Raw genomic sequence first — 14,838 nt, 5'->3', positions numbered from 1 at the left:
GTGCCTTGCTTGAAGTACATACTTAGTAAGTGGTAGGTAATGCTTAATCGTTTATTACATATTAAGTAGATACTTAATAATTTTAGGTTTGCCTAGCTCAAAATATTTTTTATATAATTTTGCAGAGGTTATATTTCAGTCTTAAGTGAGAAAATGACAGTTTGCAAAGTTTTCATGTAATAGTAAATTTGTTAAATTTCTGGCTGTTGACTGGACTGTAAAGATCTACCTGGCATTTTCTCTCGTGCAGCTTTATTTTTATCTATCTATCTATCTATCTATTTATTTTATGTCATACTGGTAATATGCTGATGTCAGTGTTGTAACAAGGTTTACAGGGGGCACGTCTCACACAATAGCTTGAAAACACAGTCATTACGCTTATGAATTCCAATAGGTCTCCTGTAGCTTTCTTATATAGACTTTCCTCTCTAGCCAAATTGCTATTTCTTTCTCCAGATCATGCCTTGAATATTGTTATTTCCTGGGGGGTAGAATTTCCAGAAGCATTCTTAATCGTGCATAGAATCCTTTAGGGAAGTTTATAAACCTTTTAATTTTATATAAAGTATTAGTAAGCCAGTCATAGTCATAAAGAAAATTTTGTTATTTTGTTGAGCCCCATGTATTGTGACATAAAAATTAAAACTGTAAAAGTAGGTTTTTCTTTAGGTGTTATTGGGAGGAACCTTATTTCTTTAATTTCTAATCTGAATCTTGATGTTTCATGAGATCTTTGTGAGGAAAGCCATATCAAATTTTCCAAATGTTCCCAGGCCTGAAATCAGGAGTGCTCCTGTTCCCATTCAGGAACTAAAAGGGGCTGCAGAACATTAGTACTTATTGAACCAAGATGTGATGTCCAGGAGGTTCACACTGGTGGCATTTACCCTCTACTCTGAATATAAAGCCTTGAGTTTCCTAAAATACATGTATGCATGTACTTTAATTGAATACATTTGCCTTTGCCATCTAATGACCAGGCCCTATCTAATTTTAAGTTTCTCCTTGGAATCCTGTATTTTACCAAAACGTGTTAAAATCTGTTTTCCTAACCTTTGTTTTACTCATCTTCCCTGCATCTTTTTTTAGTATTTTATCTCCCTCCCTGCCACCTTTAGTTTTATAGGCTTTTAAAAAATAATCATGTAATTTTTATTTGAAAAAAAAATTTTACCCTCTGTACCTCACTCTAACCTATGCCAATATGTTGTCCCTCAAAGAGAACTTTGAGCATTCTCTCTGCAGGACAGGACTCAGTTTGGCCTAGCATGCTGTTTCAGTCAGTTTTTTACTCTATTCCACTCTCACTTGATAATGCTCCCTAGATTACTTCCCACTACTTCCCAAACAATTTAATTTTTTTTCGTATGCCTTTATGCCTTTGCTCTTCATCCTGAGACATTGTCTACCTCTTACGGAATTGTTACATAATTCTTAATGTTCAGCTCAACTGTTACCTTCAGTCTTTATTGACTCTATCTCTGTGATGTATTTTCTTGGTACTTTTATTAATTTCTTTGTATTGAAATGTAGTACATTTATTATATTTCTCTGTATTGGTATGCATCACATTATGTGAGGTAGGTGATAATTTCTGTCCTGTATTTCTTATAACTCTTCAAGGTAAGGTATCTTACTCATTTTTGTGTGAACCTTTTGGCATGTGTTAGTTTTAAAAGTAAATTCGATTGAATTGTTGGTGAGAGAGCAAAGGCTATTTTTATAAAAAAGAATTAGTATCATACTAAGTGATTCTACTTTATCATTCCTGATATTTGGATGACACAAAGAGCCAAGAAAGTACATTTGTACATACTTTCAGAAAATTTCTTATATAGGTGATTGTTTATAATCTGAGAGAGAATATGCTATATTTCCTTAGTTCTTTTTTTTTTTTTTTCATTACATTAATTTAAGGCCCTTCTAGGATACTGTCTGCAATTTTTGCAGTAGGGTTTCTGTGTCCATTTCTTATGCTCAGTAACTTTTATTTTTATTATTTTGGCTGTTTAGATATAATTTGGGAAATGTGCCTAGTTTGATTATTATTTGTCTTTTAGAATGATTCTGAGCTTAGAGTCTAACAGTAATGAAGTTATAGCCTCAGAAATTGTTTGGTACAAGCAGGTATAATCAGTCTTGTTTATATTTTACATATCTTGTTTGTTTTAGCCAAGCTAGTCTTTATGGGAAACGCAGAAGTCAGAAAGAGGAAGATGAGCAAGAAGATCTTACCAAGGACATGGAAGACCCAACACCTGTACCCAATATAGAGGAAGTGGTACTCCCCAAAAATGGTTTGTATTCTTCTGCATAAGAGTGTTAGACATAATTTAGTCATTCTCAGCAGTGCCATGAGATGATTCATTTCTTGTTCTGGGTCCACAGTTCTCAACTTTCAAATATGAATAGATTCCCCCTATTAAGGTAATCTTTTTGTTTTTAAGGTTAACTTTTTTGAAATTCCATCTCCTAATCATTCGGTGTGCTTTTGTTATTCATTTATTGAGAAAACACACTGTGACCAAATATTCTTTCTAAATTTAATAATGCTTTAATATTAATGTTTTTTAATCCCAACAGAATTAATATTCATATGAAAAGTGGAGTACACATCTATTTGCAATATATTTAACTAGGTATTGCTTCATGTGAATTTCATAGGTTAAATGTGATGAACCTTAATTATTGATGATGTAAGTTCTAGCCTAACTTCTATTCACTGTGATGAAGCTCAAAGTGTATTTAAACATTTATTAAAAAGTTTTTTAATTGATTATTAAATGTTTGTGTCTTCAGTGAGGCTGTGATCAAATTTTTAAAAATAAGCCACAGCACACTCCAGAAGGAAAAGACATATGACAGGCATTTATTATATTAATTTAGACCCCATCTCAACTTATCTTTATGGGAGTAGCTCATAAATAAGAGATGACATACATCAAATGGTGAATTATACCTCTCATACTAATCATCCAGCTTTACAGTGCAAAATTTTATCGGGGGGCTAGAAACTGAAACTTGAGAATCTGAAAACTGTAAGTCATTAAAGTTGCTAATAGTTTTTTGTTTTTGTTTTTTTATCTCTGCTGAGATAAAATTAGAGAAAACAGAATTTCATCAGGTTATTAGAAGCTGAACTATAGTTTTTTCAAAACTTAGTCTAAGATGAAGAAGGATTGCGCTAAGATACTCTATAAGATATCTCTTACCTTTTGTATTTTATTATTTTTATTGGCAATAAAAATCATGAAAAAGAAAACATAGTCTAGGATTTAAAATAAAATGTATACTAAGCGTAGAACTATTCTTCCTGTTCTGAATCTGGGCAATGACAGAATAGAGTTTTTAGAAAGAGCCTAGGAAAACTAGAACACCATTAGCCATCTAGAATTTTTGAGAAATTTCTAAAATATAGGAAGCTATCTGGACCTAATTAATACAAAAGTGGGATGCGTTACAAATACACAGGAAACCTGTAGTTCAGAATAAAAGGAAAATACTTTGTGGTTTAGGAGGCACTAGACCCTGAGCAATTGATAAAAGAATGAAGATGGGGCACTGATGGCATGTATTAGGGTAATTAAGAACAATACTGGGAGAAGCTAGGCTTATCAGATTTGTCTCTGTATTTTGCACTGGGCTGCTGTGTGGTGTTTGGTCATAGGCTAAAGCACTAAAAATAAGCAAAGTGACAGCAATGCAAGGGAAATACTTCAAGAAATTCTCAACTTGAGAATGGAGTGAGACAGGATAGGAAAATAATAAGCAGGAGAATTAGTAGTTGAAGAAGCAAATGAGCACAAAGATGAGTTCCTTAGAATAAGTATAATATGTATCTTGAGGGCAGTTTTAAGAGGATGTTGTATCCATGAAAACATAAAGTAGACATATACTAATATTATATTTACTTATCAAAATAACAGCAAATACTTAGAAAATAGGCTAATTTGTAGAATAAACACAGCAGAAGAGATTGATTTAAAGAATATGAAGATCTGGAGGAAAATGAAGGAGAACACATATTTAGATGGAGGCACTCTTGCTCTCCAGGATTGAAAGGTTCTTTTCATGTTTCGCTCTGAATATTTCTATATTGTTTACTTTTTATGATAAATACATTGGTGCTTGGGTAATTAATTATAGAATGTAGTCTGTTATGTTGTGTTAATGTTTTGCATCTGGGCGTATGGTTTTTACATGGAGGTAAGTAGTGAATGATGTTTGAATTGCAATAAGATGCATGTAATTTTTGCTCATATCCTTTTTTGTTTTCTTGTTAAAAATAAGCAAAACTTTTCCCTTAAAACATGATTCTGGGTTTTTTTTCTTGTAGTAAATCCAAAGAAAGATAGTGAAAATACACCTGTTAAAGGAGGAACCGTAGCGGATCTAGGTAAACACCAAAAAAATCTATATATAGTTCTGTGTTTTCTCTCTTGAATATATCAGCAACTCTGATATTCCTTTCTTTACTGAGAGTTGTTGCTTTAAATTGCTATACTTAACAGCACAGGATGTTAACTGTGGCTACCTTTAATACCATTGTGATTTGCTTTGCTGCCATGTTAAGAAAGTTAATTTTCTGTGATCCATTGTTTCCTTTCTTAGTGATCTCCCTCTCTTGGAGCATAGTGTTTTCCTACAAACTAGCAAAGGTTGTAATATACTTAAATTTGAAGATCTGATTTTAGAGAAATAGTTCTAATTAAAGTACTTTTTCCAATCTCTTTGAAATATTTGTTTTACAACATATGCAAATTGATTTTGCATCTTTAGAACAAAAATGTGTTGACTATTAATACTTTGTAAGCCAAATTAAATTTTCTAATCAGTGTAAAATGAGAATCACATCTTTTTTTAGTAGTGTTTTCAAGTCATAGAGTACATTTTCACAAGTGAAGTATAATCTTAGGTGATTTTGCAGAAGCGTAGAAAAGTGTAGTCATACACCAGTTAAAAAAAAAATACAGGTAGTTTTAAATGTGTTTGTTCCTGAGAGTTATGAATTGGGTAATAATCTTCATTACTTTTCTTCAGCTGTAAAAATCAAAGGAGAACCTAGTGTTTTCAGTATACACTAAATTTTTTACTTTATAGAATTTTAGACCTTAAAGGGAGTTTTCCTCATACAGAGTTTCAAGATCTCCGTATGAGGAAAATGGGACTTTGATTTCACTGTCTTCTAGTTAAGAGAATTCTGTATTTGAGGAATTTGCATTGATTTTTGATGGCAGATATGAGCAGGTGTTGGGAAGAGTTTTTCTACTTTATTTTATTAAAAGCATCGTATGTTTCCTGGCTTATGGCTTGTGATTGAACGTGAGCGGACTATTCTATTTTTATGTCAAAAATAGAAGCAGAAAATTATCTTGATGACAGGTTATATAGAGGAGTTATTAGGTCAACAAAATAAATGAAAAAGTTGCTGTCACATTTTTATCTTAATTGTTTTAAATTATTAATAGAACATAGATCTCGAATAACTTAATAATTTATATTCTTCATAAATTTATATTGCCTGTATTACACCTGATATTTAGCTACTAAATCAAAGGCAAAGAAAGCAGAAACTAATTATAAGCAGTCTTTTATTTTATATCCCCAGTAAAGTGACAGGGGGAAAGATTGTAAAACTTGGTACTCTTCATGGGACAATTTGTTAAACAGAATGTTAGTTTATATTTTTTAAGTGTACATTCTGAAAAGGAATCAATCTGTAGCTTTAAGAAGAGAGTAGATGTTTGTTCCTTTAAAAGTGAGGTAATCTTTAAGACTATGCTCATAACAGACTATCAAAGAACTCAAAGTATACCCAGTTTTAGGGAAAAGATAAGAGGTGCCAGTTGGAGGAAAATTTTTAGTGCTAGGTATAAGAGATCTTCTTTTGTGTTTCTGAACAGCTTGTCTTTGTGAACAGTTTGTGAGGTGCACTTTATGAGTGTTGTGGATGAAGATGCCCCTGGTCACAGCTGGAGTGTTAGAGTCTTTGAATTTGAAATTATTGTTCTGGCCTTTCATTTCTGCATTAGCCATACTTTAACCGTGCCAAAGATCTATTAACTGTAAATTCTTTTTCTCCGAGCTGTTTATTGTTTTAACTGATCCATATTCTGCCTTACATGCTGCCTAGCTGAATAGACCCAGGCCTTGCTTTCATTCTTGTAGTCTCTGAAAGATTGGGAGCATATTTTCCCACATCCCAAAGGAGGAAAAGAACATTAAAAAATTTTTATCTTGTAGGGATCAATGAGAAGGGTGGAGTTCCTCCTGGTTCGTATTATCAGTAGTCTGTTTCCATTAGGTACTGAGGCTACATCAAGTTCAAAAATTTGTCAAACTAAAATTAAATTGTATATTATGACTAGAGAGAGATCACTAAGTTGTACTAAGGCCATCTAATAAAAAGTTGATTGTCCAGTGTTTTACCAATGTACAGTGGACAAAATGTTTGTTTTTGACAGCCTTACCTAGCTTTTTTCTGTTAGTCACTTCCTAGAAAAAAGTAGTTCTCATGCAGAGCTGGTATTTTTCCACACCCTGAATCCCCTGTTCCTGTTAGCAGGTATTTGTTGCTAATTTACACACCAAGCTGCAGTGCCTATCTTTGTGTTGCATTAGTAACTGCCAGGTATTGTTCTGTATATGTTTGCCCTTCACTATTAACCCATGTTAGCCCTATTTTTTTTTTTTTTTTTTTTTTGTGACTGGTAAGGGGATTGTAACCCTTGGCTTGGTGTCGCCCGCACCGCGCTCAGCCAGTGAGCACACTGGTCATCCCTATATAGGATCCGAACCCGCGGCAGGAGCGCTGCTGCGCTCCCAGCGCCGCACTCTCCCGAGTGAGCCACGGGGTCAGCCCCAGCCCTATTTTATTGATGAGGAAATGGTAATCTAGAGAGGTTCAGTCATCTCTTTCCAGGTATTTGGCTATTAAGTGGCAGAACCCCGATAGATTTCATTCTTGTTCTGTCTTACCTTTACTGTCATTGCTTTGTGTCATTATATTCTGCTGTTGTGGTATGCTTATTTCTCTTAGCCTTTATTCATGCTCACAGTGGTCTTCTCTCATTTCTGTGAAGTCACCAAGTCTGTCTCTACTGGAGGCCCTCTGATCTGGCTGTTTCCTTTCTATGGAATGCTTGTCTTGTCTTTCTCATCTCTCATATTTCAGCTTAAGTATCACGTTTTCAGAGATGCTTCCCTCTTTACTTGCTGTGAAAGGTCCACCCAACCAATCCCTCTCTAACATATTATTTTATTTTTATTCTCTGTGTGGTATTTTTCAATATCTGATATATATATTTTTTAATTTGGTTTATATCCTATGCCACTCCTAACTGGAATGTAAACCTCATAAAGGCAGGTACCTTTTCCTGTTCCTCATTGTGGTTTTGACATTTGGATGGTGGTGGTACATGGTAAGCATTGAATAAACTTTTGTTGAATATTTGAATGCTGGTTAGTCCCTTATTGCCTGTTAAAATACTACTCATCTTTTTATATCCTCTAAAGTAGGGATTGGCAAACATTTTTTGGAAAGAGCCAGATAGTAAGTAAATATTTTAGGCCTTCTAGACTATATGGTCACTTTCTCGACTAATCAACTTTGCCATTGGAGCTCAAAAGATAATATGTAAGCAGTGCTCATGCTGTATTCCAATAAAACCTTAATTTATGGACACTGAAATTTGTTTTTTTTTTTTTTTTTTTTTTTCTTTTTGTCTTTTTTACTGACCGGTAAAGGGATCGCAACCCTCAGTGTTGCGCCCGTACCGGGGACTGGCAACAGGATCGCAACCCTCGGTGTTGCGCCCGCACCGCACTCAGCCAGTGAGCGGGAACCAGTCTCCACATGGGATCCGAACCCTCAGCCGGAGCGCTGCCACGCTCCCAAGCGGCGCACTCTCCAGTGCGCCACCGGGCCAGCCCTGGACACTGAAATTTGAATTTAAGTTAATTTTTATGTATCATCTTTTGTTTTTCTTTTTATCCATTTAAAAATGTAAAAAGCATTCTTCATTCAGAGGGATGTTGGGGTTCCCCAAGACCACCCCCATGTTTGGAGATTCTCTAGAAGGACTCATTGGATTCAGCATATAGTGTACTCACGGCTAAAACTTATTATAGCTACATAGCAAGAATAAACAGTCAGATCATAAAGGAAGAGGACACAAGTGAAGTCTGAGTGCAGACTTCCTTACGTTCTCCCCCTCACCTGTGGGATAACAGAGTGCACTCCTCCCTTAGCAGTGAAAATGCAGCAACACATACACACTGTTTCTGGCCAGGGAAGCCCATTAGAGGGTTTACACCCAAGGTTTTTATTGGGGGCTGGACATGCAGGTACCCTCTGCCTAGAACATACCAAAATTCCAGGCTCCCAGAAGGAAAGCAAGTACTCATGATAAACCATAGTATTAGCATAAACAGTATAGGCACAGCAAACCCCCTCCCCCCCCCCCCGTTTTTTTTTTTTGGCAGCTGCCCAGTGCAGGGATCCAAACCCCTTGACCTTGGTGTCATAACACCATGCTCTAGCCTAAACCACCCTTCTTATCAGTTAACTACTGACTAGGAATATTCCAAGAGCCAAATTCTCAGATTCCATAAAAATATAGGCAGTGGGTTACATTTGGCTAGAGGGCTGTAGATTCCTAACCCCTGGTTTAACTACCTTATTTCTGCTTTTTTAAAAACAGCAAATTCTTGGGACTATTTATTGAATAAATACGTGAATGAAAGAATGACTTCTCCATGTTCTTTTTGAACTTTATAATGCTGTAGTCAATGCCAAAGGTCATAATAGTTATAAAAGAATTAAATGTTACAGGCACTTAATGATACAGTTATTTGTGCTATAACTTCTTACCCTTTCTACACTGGCGCTTTTGCTTTTCACTGTGGAAATCATCTGTCTCTTTTAAATTTTATGTGGATTTTCTTTTGTTCTTTTGCGAGGCCAGCATTTAAGTCATGGAGTCCCCTATCCTCAGAATGTATTAATACTTTTACTAGGACTTTGTCTGTAGGGATTATCACCTCTCTTTTTACTTCTTATTTTTTATTCCCTCTAAATACTTCTTTGTTGTTGTTTTGAAAACTTTTTTTTTTTTGTGGCTGGCTGACATGAACCCTTGACCTCAGTCTTACGAGGCTGTGCTCTAACCAAATGAGTTAACCAGCCAGCCCCTTTATATTCCCTCTGGAATGAAAATTTTTAAAATGTCATCACCTTGTTTCACCAAACCTCAGGAAATAAGAGCCCTAATCAAGTCCCTTACCTGTTTTTAAACAAGACCATAACTGTGATATTAGCTCAAGCAGTAATTAATTATAAATTCCCTGTTGTTGGAAATTTTAAATTATCTGCATTTTGAATTTCTACTCACCTTCGTGTTTGTGTGCAAAATTCTAATTTACTGACTTAGGGTGATTTTGGTTTAATAATGCTCTATTTCAATCCTTTTCTCTGTTCAGTATCAGTTCTTAGACCATAAAGTTTCCAGATAATCCAAACAGTATTTACCTGTTTTTTAGAATAAATTATGTGGTTTGATTTTGCAGATGAGCAGGATGAAGAAACAGTCACAACAGGAGGAAAGGTAATGATTTAGTTAGGCCTGGTGTGAGAGAATTTCTCTAAAGATTCTGTGTTTTGAGTAGTAGAAACACCGAATTGGAAGTATCCTTAGAAATCTTATATGTTAAGTCCCTTCTGACTTTTTTTTTTGTCTTTTTTACTGACCGGTAACGGCATCGCAACCCTCGGCGCTGCGCCCGCACCGCGCTCAGCCAGTGAGCGGGAACCGGTCTCCACATGGGATCCGAACCCTCGGCGGGAGCGCCGCCACACTCCCAAGCGGCGCACTCTCTAGTGCGTCACTGGGCCGGCCCCCTTCTGACTTTTGAATTTTGTTTTATTATTTCTCCAAAATAGTTGTCTTCCTTGGCCCCACAGGTTTTTTTTTTTTTTTTTTGAGACCGGCTGCACCGCGCTCAGCCAGTGAGCGCAGCGGCCATCCCTATATAGGATCCGAACCCGCGGTGGGAGCGCTGCTGCAGTGCACCACGGGCTCGGCCCCCCACAGTTTTATTGAGAGGAAATTTTCTTCCCAGGTAGTGTCCCTCATGTGCTATAATTTCTGATTCCATACGCCGCTGGTTGCAAAGTAATAAATAGAGCTGACCGTAGTGTTCCTGGTGTTAACCAGCAGTGCAGATGAGCAGGGACCATGCCTTACCTTGATTTTCTCACTCCCATTCTTATTGTGCAGCCTTAATCCACAGATAATGTAGCCCTTGACTTTTCTTGAGCCTTCCTGTTTCATCATTTGTGCTGTAGAGATACATCAATCATCCTGTTGGAAAGTGTTAGATTTAAGGCAGGATTTTACATTTTTAAAATAAATCGCCCATTGTTTCTTTCAGGCTGTCATGCTTGACTGTATTAATAAATGTAATTAACCTCTAGTCTTCTTAAAATAACTTGTTTAATTTGCAGAAAAGTTTTTTTTTTTCATGGAGTCAAAGAAAAGTCCCAACTTGACATTTATAATTTTTTTTTCCTTTTTGTCTTTTTTACTGACCGGTAACGGGATCGCATCCCTCGGTGTTGCGCCCGCACCGCGTTCAGCCAGTGAGCGGGAACCGGTCTCCACATGGGATCCGAACCCTCAGCGGGAGCGCCGCCGCACTCCCAAGCGGCGCACTTCTGCAGTGCGCCACCGGTCCGGCCCGTATAATTTTTTAATATACATCCCAAGAATGAACATATTCATGACAGGATTTCTAGTGAAAATATTTCAACAAACTCTTATGCATGTGGTTCTTCAACTGTACTGCTCCTACGATTTTTTCTTTAGAATCAAACTTCTTTAGTCAAAGAGCTACTCAATGAACATTACATTTGTAAAAATATGTCATTATTTAGAGTAAATAGAGTTCAAAATAGAAAGTCCAAGAACTTAACCTATAAGGTTTTTTTTTTTAATGCCAAAGGCGGCAGGAGTTTTGAAGCAATGTACAAGTCAGTTATATAACTGAAACTTAAAAAGATTAGAGGTAGTTTCTCTAATACCCTATACCACAATGTCATCCTGCTTGTTTCCTGATTGAGATCATTAAAACATACACTGTTGGCCTTGATTAATTGCAATTTCAGCCTTTTCCTGTTTTTTCTGAGTAAAGGGAATTTTTTGTGTCCTGATCGATTTGTTAAATCAACACCTCAAAAATGCATTAAACAAATCAAACAAAAACAAAAATCCCTGATTTGGGAAATAAAATTTGTTACCTTTGTCTTCAGTTAATACCACATTTGTATTCAACATCATTTAAGTAACATATGGAGTCTTTGGTGCTTTAAATTTTTTCTTTTTTTCCTTGATCTTAAGTTTATAGGTAGTAACACTAGATCCTCACCTCAACTAATATAGCATAGGAAATTTAAGTTGAATTAAGTTAAAGGCAGAAATTAAACCCTAGAATCATGATAAAAGAATACCAATTAAAAATTTGGCTGGTTTTTTATTAGGAAAGAATTTCATAAGATTAAAAAGAGTAAAAACTCCATGGATGAAAGGTTGATAGATTTAACTGTACAAAACTGGAAAACATCTGAATGTTAGAAAACTCATTTCCGGGGCCGGCCCGGTGGCGCACTGGATAGTGCGCCGCTTGGGAAGCGCGGCGGCGCTCCCGCCCGAGGGTTCGGATCCCACATACAGACCGGCTCCCGCTCACTGGCTGAGCGGGGGGCGGGAGCAACACCGAGGTTTGCAGTCCCGTTGCCGGTCCCTGGTCCGGTACGGGGCAACACTGAGGGTTGCGATCCGTTGCCGGACACGGAAAAAAAGACAAAAAGACAAAAAAAAAAAAAAAAAGAAAACTCATTTCCTGTAGTAGTCTTGATAAAAATGTTTAAAGTTAAATACTGGTCTAAATTCTTCAGTAGTTTTGTCATGTACCTTAAAAACTGTGATAGGTTATATTTACCTGAACATTGTTTTCCTAGTTCTTGGAATTGAATAGCTCAATTTTATTTGACATAGTATCAGAAGTGAGAGAGCTCTTACGTTTATTTCTGTAGTTCTCTTTTTCTCTTAACTTTGGCTTCTTTTTCATAGGAAGATGAAGATGCTAGCAAAGGTGATCAGAGTCGGTCAGTTGACCCTGGTGAAGATAATGTGACAGAGCAGACCAATCACATTATTATCCCCAGCTATGCATCATGGTTTGATTATAACTGGTAAGCAGGCCACTTCTGTCTATGAGCATGGTACTGAGGAGTGGGAAAACTTTCTGTGAAGTCAGGTTGTGTGGTTCTGCCCAAATCCCATGTCAGTAATTACTATCACACTGGATAAAGGGAGATGGAAAATGATTTTTTTCTTTGGGATGTGTTTTTTAAAACAATTTAGGGATGGCAACTAGATTGTTATAATTTAGGGTTTTAAAATTGTGTAAACTTGAACTTAATTTATTTTGAATTAGCTTTAATTCAGACAGGCAAATGCCTTGAGCATTTAATAATTATAAAATATTGATGTTCATTATATTATTTAAAAATGCTAAAGATATAAAGAAAAAAATTATTCTCACTACCCAATAATAGCTTTACTTTAATAGAAAATATTTTAACATTAGGAGGCTTTTCAAATGTATAAAAGTTCAAGAAAACAGACCTTCTTAGCATCCTCCCAGCCATTTATAGAAACCACTTTGGCATCCTTGGACATGGTTGGAAATAACTTTGAGATATTTTATTTATTGGTTACTTATGAGGTGTGAGTATTTCACATCAAGCCGATTTTTGTTTTTTATTTTTAAATATAAATACTAGAACTTAACCCTCCAATTAGATATTAGCTTCTTTAAGGTAACTTCATGGGAAGGTTGTATACTTATTCCAGTGATGCTGCCATTACTCAAAATCTTGGGGTTCTTTTTGGATTATTTGCCTGCTCTCTATGGTTACGTTATGATTCTTAAAAGATAGATATGATTTTAAATATATATCTAAAAGTTTTTAGAAGACAATTTAAAAGAATACAGTGGATGATCCACTTGAGCCTTTTTTGGCTTGCCTTTAAAACCAACTGAAAGCTATTCCTGAGTGTTTTGAATGAGTAGAAGCTGGAACAGAATTATTATATAGCTCTTCTTTGAAAGTTAACCTTTTTATATTATTGTGTTCAATTATATTTAAAAATTCAGAAGTGTCTCAGTCTTGTTATTATTTGCAGTTATACGTTTAACATTTAGAATTATAAAACTCATTCAGATTTTTGTTTTTGCTTCTTTTAAAGTTATGTTTGTGTATTTCTAATCTTTTGTTGACTGACCCAAGTTTTCCTTTTATTAAATAAATATTAATTGATGTATGATGTATGCTAAATAGTAAATAGTGATTTTTTTTTTAATGGAAGAAAAGTTTATTTATTTATTAAAATTCTTATTGAATCATAATTGATTATATATATTTTGGAATTCAGTATTGACATATGTTAATTAAATCAATATTACTAGTATGTATATCATTACAAATTATAATTACTGTTTATGCCCCTTGTCCAATCTCTCCCCATTCCCCCACCGTCCCCCCTCCTCCATCTAATAGCCCTAGATTTCTTCTGTCTCTGTGAAAGAGTAGTGGTTACTCTGTTGATTTGTTGCCTAGATGATCTGTCCAATGCTGAGAGGTGTGTTCAGGTCACCCGGTATTATTATAGAGCAGATGCTTCTTCTGTCACTCTGGAATGGGCTTTGTGGAGAGAGACATCCTCTCCTTTTCTTTGATCTCTGCTGGTGACTCTCCTTGTGTCAATGCCCTCCAGTGGCTGGCAGACTATCTGAATGGTGGTTGTGGCATCTAGCCACTTTTGCGGCAGCCATGTTACGGTGGTGGCTGTGGTGGGCCACCCATATGGAGGTGATGTTTTTGGCATGCTCCTTGGCGCTGGCTGTGTGCCTGGTTGTGGAAGGGTGTTTTGAATGAGTATATCTGTCCCCGGCTCCATGCCTCGGGTCCCTGGTTGGGCCCCAAAGTGCCAGTGGTGTGCCTGGTTGTGGGAGGGTAGGAGGGTCCAGTGTCCGGTTCCATGCCTTGGGACTCTGGTTGGGTCCTGAGGCTCTGGTGATGTCCCTGGTTGTGGAAGGGAGGGTCCGGTCCTCGACTCCAGTCCCCTGGTGGGCCCTGAGGCACTAGGAATGTATCTGGGCCAGAACTAATTTTTTGTCCTTTGCTCACTTCTAAAATGGAGGAACTTCCTGTGGGAACCAGTACTTGCGCCATGTGGTTTAGCTAAATTGCTGCCTTGCTGCTGTTTCCTGAGGGAAGGCTTTTTGTGCAGCTTGGGGTTTAATGGTTGACCTTATAGGTACTTCGGCTCTCCAGAGACCCATTGCACCTGGGTTGTGTAGAAATTCTGGTCTGGGCCTGAGTCTTTTCATCAAACTGCACCCCATGCAATTCTTTATTCCTGACCAGTCTCCTCTGGGGGGGGGGGGGGGGGGGCAGATTGACTCTCCTTGCTGTGTCCCAGCATTTCCCCCGTGGGCCTGTCTCCCCCTCCACCCCATGCTCTAAACACTTCCCATGGGATGGGCTGTGGGACGGTCCCTTGTGATGGCTAACTGGCCTCTGGATGGCTCCTTTGTTTCAGTCATTGTGGCTCCTCGCTCCTGTGTGGTTGCACAGGAACGCTGTTAGTGGTCTTTCTGTCCTGGGGGCCACCAAGGCCCCCTTCTCAACTGCCACCTCCAAGCAACTCCATCTGAAGGACACAGCTGTGGCTTTTGTCAGCTACTGTTCTGTGCACTCAGCAGCTCCAG

At 37.1% G+C, this 14,838-nt stretch overlaps 1 protein-coding gene across 2 annotated transcripts in view; it reads left to right on the top strand.

Annotated features, from left to right (window-relative positions):
• SMARCC1 (SWI/SNF related, matrix associated, actin dependent regulator of chromatin, subfamily c, member 1) overlaps positions 1-14,838 on the top strand; it is a 117,472-nt gene that overhangs the window by 17,221 nt on the left and 85,413 nt on the right. Inside the window, exons 5-8 of one of the 2 annotated variants that reach the window (XM_008572147.1) lie at positions 2,176-2,300; positions 4,340-4,399; positions 9,571-9,608; positions 12,132-12,253. In XM_008572147.1, coding sequence (XP_008570369.1) covers positions 2,176-2,300; positions 4,340-4,399; positions 9,571-9,608; positions 12,132-12,253 — 345 coding nt within the window. The remainder of the gene's footprint in view (positions 1-2,175; positions 2,301-4,339; positions 4,400-9,570; positions 9,609-12,131; positions 12,254-14,838) is intronic. The other variant, XM_008572148.1, reaches the window with a different exon arrangement.

This window comes from Galeopterus variegatus, unplaced genomic scaffold, assembly GCF_000696425.1.
Source record: "Galeopterus variegatus unplaced genomic scaffold, G_variegatus-3.0.2 Scaffold757, whole genome shotgun sequence".
NCBI lineage: Eukaryota > Metazoa > Chordata > Mammalia > Dermoptera > Cynocephalidae > Galeopterus > Galeopterus variegatus.
This window is presented reverse-complemented; position numbering and strand designations above follow the sequence as displayed.